Source organism: Coffea arabica, chromosome 2c (genome assembly GCF_036785885.1).
Source record: "Coffea arabica cultivar ET-39 chromosome 2c, Coffea Arabica ET-39 HiFi, whole genome shotgun sequence".
NCBI classification, from domain to species: Eukaryota; Viridiplantae; Streptophyta; class Magnoliopsida; order Gentianales; family Rubiaceae; genus Coffea; species Coffea arabica.
The window spans coordinates 65,229,521-65,246,538 of NC_092312.1; the positions used below are offsets into that span (position 1 = coordinate 65,229,521).

Below are 17,018 nucleotides of genomic sequence, written 5' to 3' on the forward strand. Positions count from 1 at the left end.
CTTAATTAGATTAACCCTTTGAAACAAATATTTTAGTTGGCTACATTTGTTTAGAGATGACACGGTAACAAGAAGGAAAAAAAAAGGGAACAGAAAGGTTCACTCATTGCACGACCTGAAAACTTGTGCTTCCATTTAATGGCAGACACAGCGAATAAAGATGTCAGGTCACAAAATTGGTCTAGCAAGAGCCAAGTACAAAAGTACCACATGATGGAATTCTCAAGTGTTTCGGTACCTAAAATTTTTAAATAATATTTTATTTATATTATAAACATATTTTTTATATTTTTTAAATTATTTTTTTATTTCACGTACATCACATCATAAAAAAATACTCCCTCCGTCCCACTTTGTTAGTCTTGTTTTCCTTTTTCGTCCGTCCCAAATTGTAGTCCACTTTCCCATTAAGAAATGTAGTAATCTTTCAAATTGTCTAAAATACCCTTATTAAATATCTTGTTATTAATACATTATTATTAAATACTAACCCACTACATTGAATACATTGAGTTTTTCCAATATATTGAATACATTAACTACATTGATTAGCATAAGGGTATTTTAGGAAATTATTAATCTAAATTTATGTTTCCAACCAAATTAATTACACTTTTTTAATCTGTGTGAAAAAAAGACCAAGACTAAGAAAACGGGACGGAGGGAGTACTATTATAATTATTACAAATAATATTTCAATTAATACTCTGTCCAAACAAACAAAATAGATCTTGAAAATTTAGGTCCCATAGCTTCATATAGGCTGCTTGATCTGAATAGGGAACTAGGGTGCTTCCCAGGAACAACGTGACTAGGTTTTCCAATTGGGGGCCAAACATCCAATGTATGGCAAAAATGTTTTTTTTTTTTTTAGGTTGAAGTCCCATATACTTAATAACAAAATAGTTGTTTAAGGTGAAAATCTATATTTGTAAATAAAAATTTGAGGTCTGCTGCATGCCATATTTTCAAATTTAGGGCAAGTATTCAATCAAAACCTATTTTAATACAAAAATTCATAATCCAGACAACAATTTTACAGTTCTTGGAGGGGCACACTGAGAATTTTGAAATTCTTGGGAAGCAGGAAGGGGCACTGTGTTTCCACCTGTGCTTCCCAGTTAGAGTGAGGAACAATTGGATCAACCACCCTCAGAATTGTGATAACTACAAATATCTCCCCTCTAGGTTTGCCATATTACACTTTGCCACCTTTGGTTGTATGAAATGACTATAATACCCTCGCCGTACTTTCAAGCAAAATTAATTTCCTCTTCAATATTTTTTTTTTATTTTCTTCCTTTTAATGTTTTAACAGAAAAGAGACAGAAAGAAGGTGATGCAAGAGGAAATGGAGAGTAGAAAAGCAAAGCTTTGTATAATATGATATACAAATACCCACTCCTCATTTCTGTTTCTGTTGGTCAACAAGTGCAACATGAACAGATAAAGAATAGAAGACTGGCAGACACAGAACAAAACTTAGCTACGTGCTGTGATTAGTCCTTGCAACATTACATGAATCCACAAGAAGTTTTTGGAGTATCAAAGTTAGCTATGTGCCATGATTTCTTGATGAATTTTGTCCTGTAATCTGAATATGCTGCTTGCATACAGACACTACAATCAGTCTGTGATTGCCAATCTACGTAAACCTAAGGGGGGACTATAGCAACCCTAAAGGGGTGCAGCTGATTTGGTCTGGCTTTTGCTGAAAAAACAAGAAATTCTGAAATTTGCTTTCTGCTCTAGATCTAGACAACATCAACCGTGGCCTGATCAGGGTTTGCAAATTGCTCTCTGCACCTGCAACCGCAAAAGCCCTTGGCCCGGCAAAATTCTGCTGGAACTTGGCACATTCACCAGGCAATTCATCTCCTTGCTAATGCCGGGGAATTTTCAAGACTAACTTCTGTTGCAATAGTTAATGTTAGCATGTTAATGGCATGCAAGATAACAACCCCATATCCAGCTATACAGTCATATCGGGTCAATGATAATTGCACGCTCAAATTCTCAGGATGGTTGAAAGATGAGGCAACGTCACAAACATTACTCAGAAAATGCAAAATTAAGGACGAAAGCTTTATACCAGCATTAAGCATCCTAGTGCAATGACAAGACAACCTTCAAGCTCTCTGCTGCAGCAACACAGGGACAACAATTGAATAACCCTAGAAAGCACAATGATCAATGGACAAAAGTACGTGCTTAAAGAGGACGGCTACTATAGTATTAGAAGGAAGCAAATGAGCTTACAAAATCTGCATTATTGCAAAGTTCATGATTTACCAGTTGAAGCGAGATTAGCAGTAATCTAGAACAGCACCATTCTGTCCATTTATTGGATAAAACATATCCCTAGATGAATAAGACAAGGCTTCGACACTGAAATCAAAATCGACCACAGCACTTTTAAAAGATATGATGGGACATTATGCAAACCCTGACAGCCTTCTTACCTTTCTAGACGCGTCTGTATATCTAAGGTTGGGGAGAAGATGTGAATTGACAGGCAGAGTGCATGAATGAAGGAAATTTTGAATATAAATACCAGGTTTTTCACCTTGGTTGTGGTTCTCGATTGACTCAACAGGCATCAATGGAGCATCTAACTTCCTCAGGACTGCACTGTACGTATGAATATGACTATATGTATGAAATGCCAATGAACATTAACATATCAATACTTTGACATCAATAGAGATAAACTCCAATATTAAAAACATAATACCGCTTTCCAAACACTCCTCCTGTCAAAAGCTAAGTACCTCCTTTTACTAAATCTAAGAGTCCAGAAGTGGCATGTGAGCAAGACCAATAAGGTGTTGATTGTTAACTGGCGAGCGTTGTCTCACCTATTAGAAAAGCTCCATGATCATAATACTCTTTTGTTAGATGTAAACAATTGCAGAACTTTACAATCACCTTTGATCTGTTGAAGTCTAGTCAATATACGAGTCTAATCAACTTTTTTGCAAAGGCACAAAATGTAATAAATGAATCAAAGTAATGAAATGGGATGTTAACAGCAACTATTAGATATACCTTGTAACAAAAGAACCGTTCAGAAAACACTTTTTTGTCATTAAAGGAAAGTAAGATCTGCAGTGATTACCTTTTTCATAAAGCTTTTCAAAAAGATCTTATCTTATTTACGTACTCATATACTGAAACTTATCAGATCATAGATTAATAAAGTTTGCCAATTCTTTCCACAAATGCCTTCTTCCTACTATTCCACACGTAAACCTTCACGCAAAAGAATATCCAGATATGGAGGACAAAGTATGACTCCATTTGACTCTAGTAAAAGAGACTGTCACATCAAATATACACTGCAGTCTCCTAAAATTAATCTCTCAGAGTCTGCCCTTCTACCAAATACACGATTTAATTAAGGATACAGTATGCAATATATAAACAGCCACAAAATGTAACTTTCACAGGGATAATTATAGCACATACAAGGTCTAATTTTTTGAGAAACAAACTGAATTTTATTTTCAGCTTTGAAAATTCTCAATGATCTAAACTGACTATAACAAACAGAACATCTGAAACCTTTAGTAGTTCCTCTCCTTAACCATTTAGCAAGAAAGCTTTGTAAATCCAAATGAATCTAGGGACACATACCTTGAGAAAGAAGACTAATAAGTTCTATTTTTCATGGATTAAGATTCTTCAGAACTAAGGGCCTGTTTGGAACCTGAGTTTTTTGGGAATTTGTCTAAAACTTTACTGTAGTGCACTGTAGAAGTTTTTGAAAAAATTTTGTAGAAGTTTTTGTAAGGTGAAAAACGTTTTTTTTCTTTTTTTTTTTCTCTTTCCCTTTCTTTTTCTTTCTTTCCTTTTTCTTTTCTTTCCTCTCTTTCTTCTTCTTCTTCTTCTTCTTCCCCGTTACCTCCGCCACCCCCAGCAGCAACTCCACTCCCGCCGCCCCCCTCTGCCCCGCCTTCCCCCTCCCCCCGCCACCCCCCTCTGCCCCGCCTTCCCCCTCTCCCCCGTCGCCCCCATCTGCGCCGCCCCCCTCTGCCCCTTCCCCCTCCCCCCGCTGCCCCCCTCTGCCCCTTCCGCCGCCCCTTCCCCCCTCTGCCCCCCTCTGCCCCGCCTTCCCCCTCTCCCCCGCCGCCCCCCTCTGCCCCTTCCCTCTCTCCCTCGCCGTCCCTCTCTCCCTCGCCGTCCCCCTCTGCGCCGCCCCCCTCTGCCCCTTCCCCCTCCCCCCGCCGCCCCTTCCCCCCTCTGCCCCCCTCGCCGCCCTCCTCTGCGCCATCCCCCTCTACGCCAGATGTAGAGAGAAAAAAAAAAAAAAGACAAGAGAGGATGATGGCAGGGGAGGAAGAGGGGGAGAGGGAAAAAAAGGGAGAAAAAAAAGACCGGCACCGGCACCGGAAATTGGTGACGGAGCCGGCAATGGAGGTGGTGGTGGGGGAGGAATAGAGTTGCAAACGAGTCGAACCGAGTCGAGTTTTGAGCTAATCGAGCCGAGTCTCGACTAAATTTTACCGAGCTCGAGCTCGACGAGCTGGCAATTTTCGAGCTCGAGCTCGACTCGAATCAAGTCGAGCCGAGCTCGAAAAAAATTTAAAAAATTATTTTATTTTTAAAAAAAATAAATAAAATAATATTTTTTTCTGAATAAATAATAAAATATTAAGGATATATACGTAATTTCACTATGAAAATAAAAAATATATATATAATATAAGTAATTTTATTATTAAATAAAAATAAAAAAATATATATATATACTCAAGCTCGCGAGCCTAACGAGCTTAATATTCTGAGCTCGAGTTTGACTCGAGCTCGACTCGAGCTTGACTCGAACCGCTCGCGAGCGGCTCGATTCGTTTGCAGCCCTAGGGAGGAAGAAGAAGAAAAAGGGGAAGGGAATTTTTTTTTGTTGTGTTTTGGATATTTTAAGTGTGTAGGTTAAAAACTTTGATAAGTTTTTTGGAGTTCCTGTAGCAAAAGTTGTTAAAAAACTAGTTTTATACAAACTTGGTAAAAAATGGTTTCTCCTGAATAACAGTTCAAATCTTAAGCAGTTTCTCCTGTTTAACCTCAAGCCAGAATGCTTTATGTATTCAGGCATGGGCATGGAGGCTTCTTACCTAACTACTTCTCAGGGTATGCGTGGATGCAATTCTGAATAGAAGAAAAGGAGCTAATAACGAATCCTATACATAGGAATCAACCAAATAATCCATGATAACATGCAAACTCAGTTAATTATAACAATCCCTTTGTTATGGATGTAACTCTTGAAATGATCAGAGGCAATTTCTTTAAAACATATAAAAGCCCTGTCTTGAAGGTAACAAGTTAATACATGAAATTCACATCAAGAAGTGTGTTTTCTTCACATAACAGCACGGAACAGAAATTAGATAATTCATTCAGTTTCTGATTATTCACCTTGCAGGACGCTTTTCACAAACTCCAAATTTAGTTTCCAGATAAATGAAAAGGCCAAAACATCTGAAGAAATAGTCATAAGTTGAATGATACTGTAAGTCTAAATGTGTCAATTACATAGAGCAATATTATGCCCCAAGACAGACAAAAGGTATTGAACCATATAATTGCCCAAAGGCAGGCACTCTCTTGTACAGATCCTTAAAGTGTGTTACTTAATTGCCCCAAGGCAGACATTCTCTTCTACAGATCCTGAAAGAATGTTACTTGATTTCACATTATAACGTCTCTAATTCTCATTCGGCTTCCTAAAACCAAATAATTCCATAGAGTACGTAATACTGAATCCATTTCCAAGCCCTGCAAAGCCAAAGCTAAATAAGCTCAAAAAGAACCTATCCTTCCATCTTCCTCCCACAGGTGTGATTGCATAAAAGTACCTAGTGATTTAAAAAATATCTAGAGTACTGACAAATGAGGAAAAAATATGCATTTTGAGAAACATATGCCATAATTACACTACAGGTAAACACCTCAGTGCTTTTTCTTTTTAAATAAAATTAGCATTGGTGCAAAGGAAGAGAATAAAATATAAAGGTAAAAACTGCTATAGCAGCATCTGCATCAATTTCTGGCCAAGCTTTGATCTGCCTACAAATTCTCTTATGCTTCCCAGAGAAATAGAAAAAGCAAGCAGTAAAAAGGGACTCGTAATAAGATCATGTGACCTGCAAACAATAAGCTTGTATAAACATAGGTCAGCTTTGCTTTTCCTTTCCAAAAGCATACGTTCTTAGCTTTTAAATAGTGTTACCCCACATAGAAAAATATAAGTAAGCTTTATTCATGCATAAGGAAATCAGACACTGAGGATTTAAGACTGGCCATGTCGCAATAGCAGTAAATCCCCAAAATAGTAGACTTTCAAAAAGGTTTATGTGCTCCCAAGCCTTGAAATCTCCAAGCAACATTGACAAGGCAGGCTACATTTGCCCTAAATTTTTAAAATATGTGGAAGTAAGAGGGTTGAATTGATACCAACTCTAGAAAACATCTTTTCGCTCCTCCAATATACGTAGTGCAGTATGTCCCTCAGAGAAAATGAAGCAATAATTTGCTGGACCAAGTTTTACATGGACAATGCAAATACATCAAATCTTGACCCAACTAGCTTTTCAAGCTTCAAACTTAACCTTCCTGTATCATTACAGGTAAAGAATTCAAGCAAACGTCTCTTTTGGTTATCATAAAGAAAAAAGATCCACTATAATTCACAAATGGCCAACACCTATATCTAATATGATTACAGGTAAGTTGAAGCTGCAAAGAGCCAGAGAGACATAGCTCATCAATACATGGCACAATAAAGAGAGACAACACCATGCTCCAAACAAAAAAAGTTTTTGTACAAGCATCATGGGAGCTAACTTTTGCACTGAAATTTCCCAAAGAAATAAAGATCAAATGACAGACATTTCAATTTTAAGAATTTACAAGGAATGACAAGTACGTTGTCTACTCTTTTCTCATTTTTTCTTGAACTTCTTAATGTACTAAATAAGCTATTAAACAAATGGAGAAATATAATCAAGTATAATATAATCTCATAGTCAATAAAATCACAGCTCAGTGAGGGTCTTGTTAGCACTCAACCAAACCAAGAATGCAAAATCTTCTATTCATTCTTCCAAGCATACAATATCAAAGAGAAACCAAGATTATGTGACTGAGTATCTCGGAATCTCTGTGACCATGACCAATGTAATGTCTGTGGATCACAGAGAGGTTGGCTAGCCCATAACTTCTCAGGTGGCGCACAAGTCTTGAACATGAAAACTGCATTTCCAAGTGACGTAGCAAAGAGCCAGTTATGAACATCCCAAAATACTTCAATTCCAATCCCATCAACCAAAATGGTATGATTCCCTCGAAATTTCCAAGTCAGTCGCTTCACCTGCAACAATGGCTTAGTATCCACCCGGATAACAAGGCATGGATCGCTGATGCCAGTCGTATCACATTCAATCATGAGATCATGTACAGGGCCATTGTCACAAAACTGAGCCTTAGTCCCAAACATTTTTCTACCAAAAATGTGCTCTCTCTTTGCAATCAGAACAGAACCAGATGAAGCAGGGGTGGCACCCGTTTTCTTCAAAGCTTCTTTTCTCATGTCTCCTAGCAGTAAAATAATTTGTCTCTCACAAACAATCCCCAAATAGAAGCCCTCCAACGGCTCAGGCCCGGATCCAAATTTAGCTGAAGAAAGGTCCCAATACACATCAAGTTTACTAGAACTTGCTTCTAAGCTCTTCGACCCTTTCTTCTTAGAGAACAACCACGGTTTGATATCAACCTTACAAAGACTCTGATTCGTGTTATCATCAATCCCAACACTAAGGCCTTGACCCATCAAATTTTTACTCCAAGTAACAGTTATTGAGCAAGATTTACCGCGCAATCGACATTGATAAACAGAAGTTACTAAATTCTGAGCAGCTTTATTAGCAGTTGATGAAGATGACGATGAAAAATCTGCAACTTGAACCCCATTTTCCCCAAAACAAGAAGGAAAATCCTTCATAGCTTATACACCCAAAACAAGAAACTTCACTTCTTATCTGCTTAATAATGTCCCCTTCTCCTCCCCCCTGTTTATCCAAAGCAGTTCTTGGATGACTTCTACAAATTGTAAAAACAGGACACAAAATTTAAGTCTAAACTCATAACTAGACAACATCATCTGAAGCCAAGAACGTATATTCAGTTACATACCTTAGTTAATCAGAGAAAATAGCAAGAACCCATTTGAGAAAACAGCTCAAATCTACCAGAGAAGGCCAGATTTGATCTGGGCTGGGAGCAGTTCAGATGCATTCTGCTGCACAGAAAAACCCATGAATCCACAGTTTAGAGGAAAAAAAAGGAAGTCCTAGTACTAAGTATAAAATAAAAGGATGAGGAGGGTCCCTCTAAATCAAGAGACAAAATTGGGGAATGTAGACAGTAAAAAGATAAAGCATTTAGAAAGGGAGACTAGAGAAGGAGACAAAAAGTGAGACTCCTCATACTCATTTCACTGTCACTGGCTCTCCTGTACCAAAGAAGCTGAAAACCCCATATAAAAAATAACAGGTCTGGTCAATTAATTATGAGAAGAATGGAGAAGATGAGGTGGTGAAGGCCAAGGAAAAAGAGCAAGATGACACCATGGTAGTGGTGGAAAGGCTGGATTTCGAACATCATTATTTACTCAGAAGAAAGCAGGAGGAAAAAGAATCTAGTCTTGTCTGTCTTTTTTTTTTGGTTTTTGTTTTTGTTCATCTCTTTCACTACTGTTTCTCTCTGTTTGTTTTTTAACTTTTTTTTTCCCTATTTTTGCTTTACCTGACATGGTCACATGTAATCTAGCACCTAAGTAAAGCAGTCTAGTCATAAAAAAGTGTTGGTTAACAGAAACTGATTTCCACATTGCGTATTTGAAGAAAGAATTTTCAAGTTTGAAACTCATGTTAATTATTGATCATGATGGTCTAGGTGTTAATTACGCAACAAAAAATTACTGGGGTAAAAGAAAATAGTATGAAATATAAAATATGGAAGACAAAATCTAGGGCCAAAAATACACAGGAAAATCTTTATCACCTTCTCACTATATAATTTTTTTTTGGTAACTAGAAACATGTCCCGACTCAAGCTCTTTGGATCCGAGTTGGTACACCAAATTAGAGGGAAACGTTGCAGCCCCACACAACTTTTTTCAGGGCGAATCAGATAACAGTTTCAATTCCAAGATTTTTTGTGTCCTAAAGAACCGCTGCTACTACTGAACCAATCTCGTGGGGGCCTCTCACTATTATTTTAATAATATAGTTCTTATTTATTAGACTATATAATAAAACAAATTCTGAGAGTGTAAATAATATTTTTCAATATATATATAGGGGTGGTTGGGTATAATTTTGTGTAACCTAGATTTTTGAGAATTATCTGTTGAAAATTGGCATTTGAAAAATACTTATTAAGGATATATGGTTTTGGATTGATAGTAAGGTTTAGGGTTGCCTTTGGAAAGGTCAAATGGTTTTTGATTGATCGTAAAGTTTTGCATTTGAGCATTCGAAAGCTATTCGGACATTAGATTACGAGAAAAAAGAGAAATGTTTAGAGGTCAAACTGAAAACAAGTGGTCAAATGGGGCACAAATTGGGTATTTTTTTTTTTTAACCTTATAAATTGGGTTTTGATTTTCATGAAAAGTGAAGGGTAAAATTTAATGTGGGGAAACTAATGGGAGCAAATAAACGGCAAATGTTTGCTACTATTTAATTTGGCATATCCTTGCAAGAATTTTAGGCCTCGTTTGGATTGCATTTTTCGTCATTTTTTATGAAAAAATTACTGTAGCGATTTGATGTATGTGAGGGAAAAATGTAATAGGGAAATGTGATCACGAAAAACGACGTAATTTTTCGACGAAAAACAGCAATCCAAACAAATTATTTGAAGGAAGTACAGGGCAAGGTTGAGAGTAATAAAGGAAAACGGTTCTTGAGAGTTGGGAGGTTGCATTTAATATTAGGTCAAGGAATGCACACTACACCATTTGGATTCCTAATGCCGGCAGTGGTTGGTGGTGGCCTGCAACTGGTGGTGGGACGGGGTAATGGTGGTCTGCCTCTGCCGGGCCTCAAAATACTCAGAATCTGCAGCAATCCCAGTTAATTAAGATCCTTGACCAGCTACAAATTACTAGAGATGCATTTAAAAATCAGATACAGCCAAGTGATTAAGAATATTTGTTTCCTGTCTTAGATTATATGTACATTACTCTCTCACATTCATGGTTTTTTATTTAAAAATGTAGAGGAGAGTTTTAAACGAGTTGAGTCAAATCAGTTGGGTTTTGGTTGACTGTAGAGCAGGGTTCTAAATGAGTTGAGTCAATTTTTTATCCAGTCAACTCGAATATATGATGCTTGAATTTTAGTTCGGACTCGATTGGAAACCTCAAATGACATCAAGTTTGAATTCGAATTAAGTTCCAACTCGATTAAGATGGAGTTTGTGCCAAATTGAGCTAAAATAAAATAAAATATTAATTATTAGTATGTTCGACGAGCCTTTGAATCTATTATTTTTGGGTTCAAATTTAACTCGAACATCTTATTGAGTTTTTTGGTACCAACTCCAGCTCGATGAATGTCCAACGAAGTTGAGTCATTTGTTTGCGAGCCGACTCAATCTGCTTGTAGCCCTAATCTAGAGTTAAACAAATATATTAATCAGATAATTATGGAGGGCTTTTCCTCAACGATTTCTTACTTCTAAATCATGTAAGAAACCAAAGAGTGAAATAGCCTTAAAGACTCTTTTTTTTTTTTTTTGTGTGACTTTGTATGCTATGTGCCATGCATGAAATAGGCAAACTACAAATCTAGAATACCATCCATCTCTTTAGTTGTTAGCATAACAAAATTGTGACAACTATGTTATGTTCACTTCAACGATGGCATAAACTATGTAAGGTCGTTTTCTTTAATTTTTTGGACAACTTTTGGATTCCAAACCACTATTTGATAAGTATTCTTGCTTAAGCAATCCCTAACAAATACTCCAGCCATTGCCAACCCATCATTAGCACCTTTGGACATAATAAAGAAATATATATATATATATATACATATAGTTAAAGGTTGGTGGTTAAGAAGTTGGATTTGGGTGACCAACAACAATGGACTTAGATTTGATTATAAAGATTAGTTGGATCAGTACCTTGGACAAAAGGCATATTCAGCCTTTGTTTTTCAACTTTAACTATTACTATTTTTTTTCTCTTCTCTCTTCTCATCCCTTGGAATATTGCAAGCTATACTTGAGTAGTTGTGTGTGGTGTCATTACATGCTGGATCCACATGGTTTCAGCGTGCAGGACACGCTCTTTTCGTAGAAAAATGCTCGAAGGATAGAACAAATTGTCCGTAAAATATTTTTCCCAATATAAATGGTCCCAAAGGACTTGTCCACACTGCTTTTCCAGGGAGACGAGGGGAGCTTACATTTCATTGTCAGGATTGAATGGTCTGATTTTTTTGTCAAACAGTTACACACAAGTTAAATTAAAATTAACCTTAACACTCCGAGGATTGAATAGTCTAATGGGTTCTAAAATAGATCGAGTCTTTGCATGTTACTCATATTGCATGAGGAAAATTGATTAATTTGGAGCATTTTGATGCACTTAGGCAGTGTGTTAAAATTGCCCAAGAATGTCCCTCATATATATTTTGTGTGTCTCTGCATTAAAATTACTAATTTAACAATTGATTGTGTTTATTAGGCCAATTGGTAAAGGACACTTGATTATCTAATTGCTTACTGAAGTTTGAAACGTGAAATATGAATGTATTAAGTTATTGAATTATTAAATATTTAATCAAATACATTCGAGGGTGTATCACATTCAGTGACAAGTGAATAATTTATCACTTAACCACCAATTTGCCACAATTAAATGTGGCCTTACTTAAAAAAATTCAAGCTGGTGCATAGTACATCCGTCTGATCCGGTGGTGGTTCAGTCCCCTCTGGATTACCCCAAGACCTCTTCAGGCCCTCTCTCTCCCTATAGTATAGAAAGCTATCGTATCGACAAAAAAAAAAAAAAAAGAATAACTTATCACTTGTTTTTTGGAATAAGTTTTACTTAAGAAATTCAATGCCACTTAATTAATTCAGATGTTCAAGTTTTAGTTATCAAATGCATCTAAACATATTAAAATCTGAATCCATTAAATTTAAGTGCTGAATTAGGTTATCAAACAAGGCCTAATCTTATATACATTGACAGAATATACACTATCATCGACAAATACTTGAGTACATACCCTGTTAATATAGGAAAGATTAATCCTTTTTGCAAAGACAATTTTGTTTAGCTTTGGTAAGATGGTGTAAAGTCTATTTGGATGAGTGCGGTAGTGAATTTTCATTAACTTGGATGGTTGCCTTATGCTATTTACTTGAGTGCTAGTTATTTTATTGACTACTACTAGGGGGAAGTACCCGTGCATCGCGCAGGTGTTTAGTGCCTGTGATTAAAGAGAATTTTTTAGTGGTTGAAGTGAATATTATTTTCATATTAACCAAGAAGTTATTTTTGATCAAGAACCTATCGGTACATATCATCCATATTGCTGCAAGGTGAGCAAGTGAATAAAGATAAGAGTAGGATAACAACGCATATTAAGTAATATTAATAAAATTATTGTAAATAATAATGCATATTAACCGAATCATACTTAATATGAGTAGAAGGAAATGCACGGATAATGGAGTCGTTTAGAGGGCATTAAACCTAATCCTGGAAGCCGAAAAGGGAACAAACGGAAGAATGTGAAAAAGGAGACATCAGAATAACCATAATCGATACTTAGACATTAAATCATCAATATACCTATGTTTTTGGCTGTTTAATTGAGATGTAAATAGTGGTATATTGCTGGTGTGAAAGTTGTTTCAAAGACAGGGGCTTCAGACATGGGAACTCATGCATTGGTATTATTATGAGTTGTTTCACATAATTGAATGAATAGCTGCAAGTGTCTTTATTTTAATTGCACTATGACACTATTTCAGTAAATTACACCCATACATATGTTTATATAAGTTGTACCCAATGTACTAACGATTGCAAAATAATCCCTCAGTCCAAAAATACCTAGATGTCCTTATGCTATATAAGAATGAGTTTTGGTCAAATTTGTCAAATGCTACTGTATGATAACATCTAACAATCATTTCATTTGGTGCAATAGCTAATAAATTAAGTAGGCAAAGATTTTACAAATTATTAGAAATTGAAGTTATTAACTTGTATAAATTAAGATCCATTTTTATCTACTTTGGGAGCTTTGTTTTTGGTAAAATTGTAATAAAGTATTTACAAGGATCTTCAAAAGATAAGAATATGTTTGTCCGTATAATTTTTTGGTAGTACTAAATTTGCTATAGTTTCAGTCAATTGGTGATAAACAACTCCAACTTCAATCAAATTTTTGAACTATTTATCTGGCATAATTTGTGGTGTAATACTAATAAAGTATGTATCTAAATTTAGGTTGAATTCTAATGCTTTGTGAAGGAAGTCAGGAATGAAAGCTTTAATGAATTCTATTCAACCACTGTGGACTACTCAATTACCATAAGTTTAGCAAAATATAAGAGAAATAAACATATTATCAAACATAAGTTTAAGACAAGTCATAAGTTTCATAGCAGAAGATCAAACTACCAAAATCAATTATCACATGATCACATAGATGAATCAACTTTATCACCATAGCAAATCAGCAGTACAAAGGTCAAACTACCCACCAAATGAATCAAGTATTCCCAGAAATCAGACAATCATATATATAACCAAATACATAAATGAACGAGCTCTGTCACCAAACTAAATTAGTATCACTAAGTATACACTCACACCAAAATCAATTCCAGAACTAACTACATGTATATCAAAAGAATTTAAAAGATTTAGTAGAAAGGATAAAACTTTGGTTACCTTATTCCAAATATTCCCTACAAAACTTTTCCTCACACACATGAGGCTGACATTGTTAATGCATTAGTATGACCTAATTAAATATATTAACATGTGCATAGAAAGCAGTTATACATATATCACAAGTTATTTGCAAATTATGACAAATTTCAATGTAAAAAAAATACCGTTTCAACATACCTTGGCTTGGAGATTCTGATTAGGAGATGTAAGTATGTAACACTCTTCCTATGAATCCTGTTCCTACCACAAATACAAGCAACGCAAAAAAACACAATTCAAAAAACTAAAAGTCAATTGATTGTTATGATTTGTCTTCAAATGGATGAAATATGGTTGCAAACAACAATACTTTTGTTGAGCAAACCCAAAAACTGAGAAAAGGGGATGAACAGATGTCCAACACTTGATACTTTAAATTTTTCAATAATTAGCATTATTTTTTTCTTAACCATCCTGGTCCTAGAATGGTTGGAAACGTTGAAGACCGTAAGCCAAATACATGAAGTTGAAGCAGCAGAATTTGAATAGTAACACCTATCTAGCCAACTTCTGCCAATTATCCCTAATGATTGTGTCTAATAAATCATTTGCAATAAACCCATGCAATGAATGGAATTTAGCCAGCCGAGAAGTCTAATCAGTTACATCAAACCATCATGTTCTCCAACCTTTAATTTGCAACTCCCCATCTTTATGTAATTACACCAAGACAAAAGCTATTATGAGTTGTACCAATTGTTAAAAAGAGCAGTACAACAAACTCGCATTCCCAAAATACCCTTCCCTCATTAATTCTTTTCACTAATTACCTACTAAACCACATTCTCCCCAATTTAATTAGAGACTAAGGACGTTTAACTAATTACAGCCACACAAAGGCTATTATCACTTGTAGCCACCGATAAAAAGATAACCAAAATAATCATACATTCCCAAAATACCCATGAAAAGACACAACCCTATTTTTGGAAATGTATGACAAAAGAATTCACCATAAATTGTACTCTACCTACAATACAAACTTTAAATGTACAACATGAGGGCATCTCTGTAAACATACCCAAACACATATTGCTATGAGTTGTACAAAAAACTTTAAAAAAGCAACGCATTATTTCACATTTCCAAAATACCCCTACCCATGCGGTTGAAATTCAAAGCCTCCTTTGACCAAAACTCATTCTTATATAGTATAAGGATAAGGATATGCTTCTTTACATTATACGAATATTTGTCATGATTAAAGTTCTGAAGTATTAATGCAACACATTTATGATGTATAGCTTTGTATCTTAGCATAAACATACATTTAAGCATTTGAAAACAAAAGCCCTGACCCCTCTAGTCGAGTTTGGGGTTTCCTACTATATATATTTTCATATTACACTATGTTATATAATTTCTCAAAATAACAAAATTTTTTTTCAATACTCTAACTCCCTATTTTATTAGTTACTACAAAAATTCTAGTGATTAGATTTCTATGTTTATTTTATATAGGAAATTATATAGGAAATAAAATATCCAAATTCAAATAAATAAATTTTGGATCGAATAACTATTCATCTATTATATTTTCATGCAAATAGAAGGCAAGAAAAGTCTATGGAAAGATGATGGTTTAATTTGATATTATTTAAGAAGGAGTTCAAATGTCGGTGTGGCTAAATAAATCAACGGAAAGTCTTGGTTCTATTAAAAATATCAGTGAAGGTGATGAGCCAGATATAAAAGATAGGACTAAAAACATTCAAAGTTGGAGGAGTCGTGATGATTTTAGTTACAGCAAGGTTAATCATTTATTCGTCATTAAAAACATTCGAAATTTCATCTCTGATGACACTTTTTTAGTTAAGGATAGTAATGGAGACAATTTTTTCATATATTTTGATTCTGAAAATCAAATTTTTGAGATTGACAACAATCAAATTGTTCTAGAAAGTGAGATATTTTAAAAGTTGAATTCTTGTTAATTATTGCATGAACGTGTCAATCAGATAAATAGTATAGCAAGAGCATAACATAAAAAGTTCTAATGAATTATCCTTTGCCCTCTAGTCGGAGGAACCAATCAGCGAGCAAGGATTTGGTTGACATTTTGATTTTTTTTTTTTCAGTCTAGAGCGTCAATAACTTCATAACCATAAACCAATATGTACACCATGTAAGTACAAACTAAGGTAATGACCTGCTGTGGTAGCCACAGATAGTAGCAAAGCTAGCTTATCTATCTGTAATTACATTGCTGTTATTGTTACCAACACTTTGACAATTTGACATCAACTCTTTTTTTTGCTGCAATATTTCATTATTCAATTTTTAAAAAATGAAGTAGTTAAAATAGAATCTACATGTATGATTGAGAAACCTCAAAGTTACTACCTTACTCTTGGTTTTATATTACTCTTGACTCCTTTTTTTTTCCTGTTTTTTTGGCCCCATATATCGAGAGGATTGGAGGAATCGTGCCGGGTTAAACCTGTTAAGTGTAATAACATTTAACCCCTTGAATTAGGGGCTGGTCACATTTTGCCTAGTAAATTTACTATATTAGCTATTTATCCCACGACTTAATGATACTATGACAATATGCCATTCATATTATTTTTGTGCCCTTGAGTATGCCCAATGCATGGACTAACATTTCTTCTATGTGTTCCTCTTTTTTTTTTTCTCTCACTTTTACTCCATTCTAATATGATACCTCTTTTTCTGTTCTACTAATATTAATCTTAGACTTAAATTAGATACTTTATATGACCTTTAACTCATTTTTGTTTCCTTTCTAGTTGGTTTACATTGAATAATTATTTTTCAGGACTAAATTAATGATTAATATAGTGACCATATAAGTTTTTTGTTACCATTAATTGATACCGCTAGTATAGATTAACATTCTTGTTCTTGTTAGCCATTTTGTTGATGTAATAGAAACCTAGTATAAATACGACTAATAAAGAATTTTGTCATGATGAATTAATTATTAACAATGACATATAAAGCAAAAAAAGAGAGAGAATTAAAATCCATT

The 17,018-nt window shown here is 35.0% G+C and overlaps 1 protein-coding gene and 1 long non-coding RNA gene across 3 annotated transcripts; both read right to left on the reverse strand.

The window, feature by feature from the left end:
• Nucleotides 1-1,473: 1,473 nt before the first annotated feature.
• LOC113727464 (uncharacterized) lies at nt 1,474-3,905 on the reverse strand. Its single transcript, XR_003457819.2, has 2 exons — nt 2,093-3,905; nt 1,474-1,912 (listed from the first exon to the last, which is right to left on the reverse strand). It is a non-coding gene; the product is annotated as an uncharacterized lncRNA (long non-coding RNA).
• A 3,087-nt stretch (nt 3,906-6,992) lies between these two features.
• Nucleotides 6,993-8,650, reverse strand: LOC113727465 (uncharacterized). 2 transcript variants are annotated; one of them, XM_072076144.1, is made up of 3 exons: nt 8,490-8,650; nt 8,194-8,296; nt 6,993-8,100 (listed from the first exon to the last, which is right to left on the reverse strand). In XM_072076144.1, exon 3 carries the CDS (start codon nt 8,000-8,002, stop codon nt 7,094-7,096), a length of 909 nt encoding a protein of 302 aa, XP_071932245.1. In that variant the 5' UTR covers nt 8,003-8,100; nt 8,194-8,296; nt 8,490-8,650; the 3' UTR covers nt 6,993-7,093. The 2 variants fall into 2 exon arrangements, with proteins under 2 accessions (XP_071932245.1, XP_027107458.1); XM_027251657.2 differs by having other exon boundaries at nt 8,194-8,299.
• Between the last annotated feature and the right edge of the window lie 8,368 nt (nt 8,651-17,018).

Excerpts from the sequence above, each read along its gene's own strand:
- LOC113727465 (XM_072076144.1), bottom strand. The coding sequence starts at position 8,002 with ATGAAGGATTTTCCTTCTTGTTTTGGGGAAAATGGGGTTCAAGTTGCA.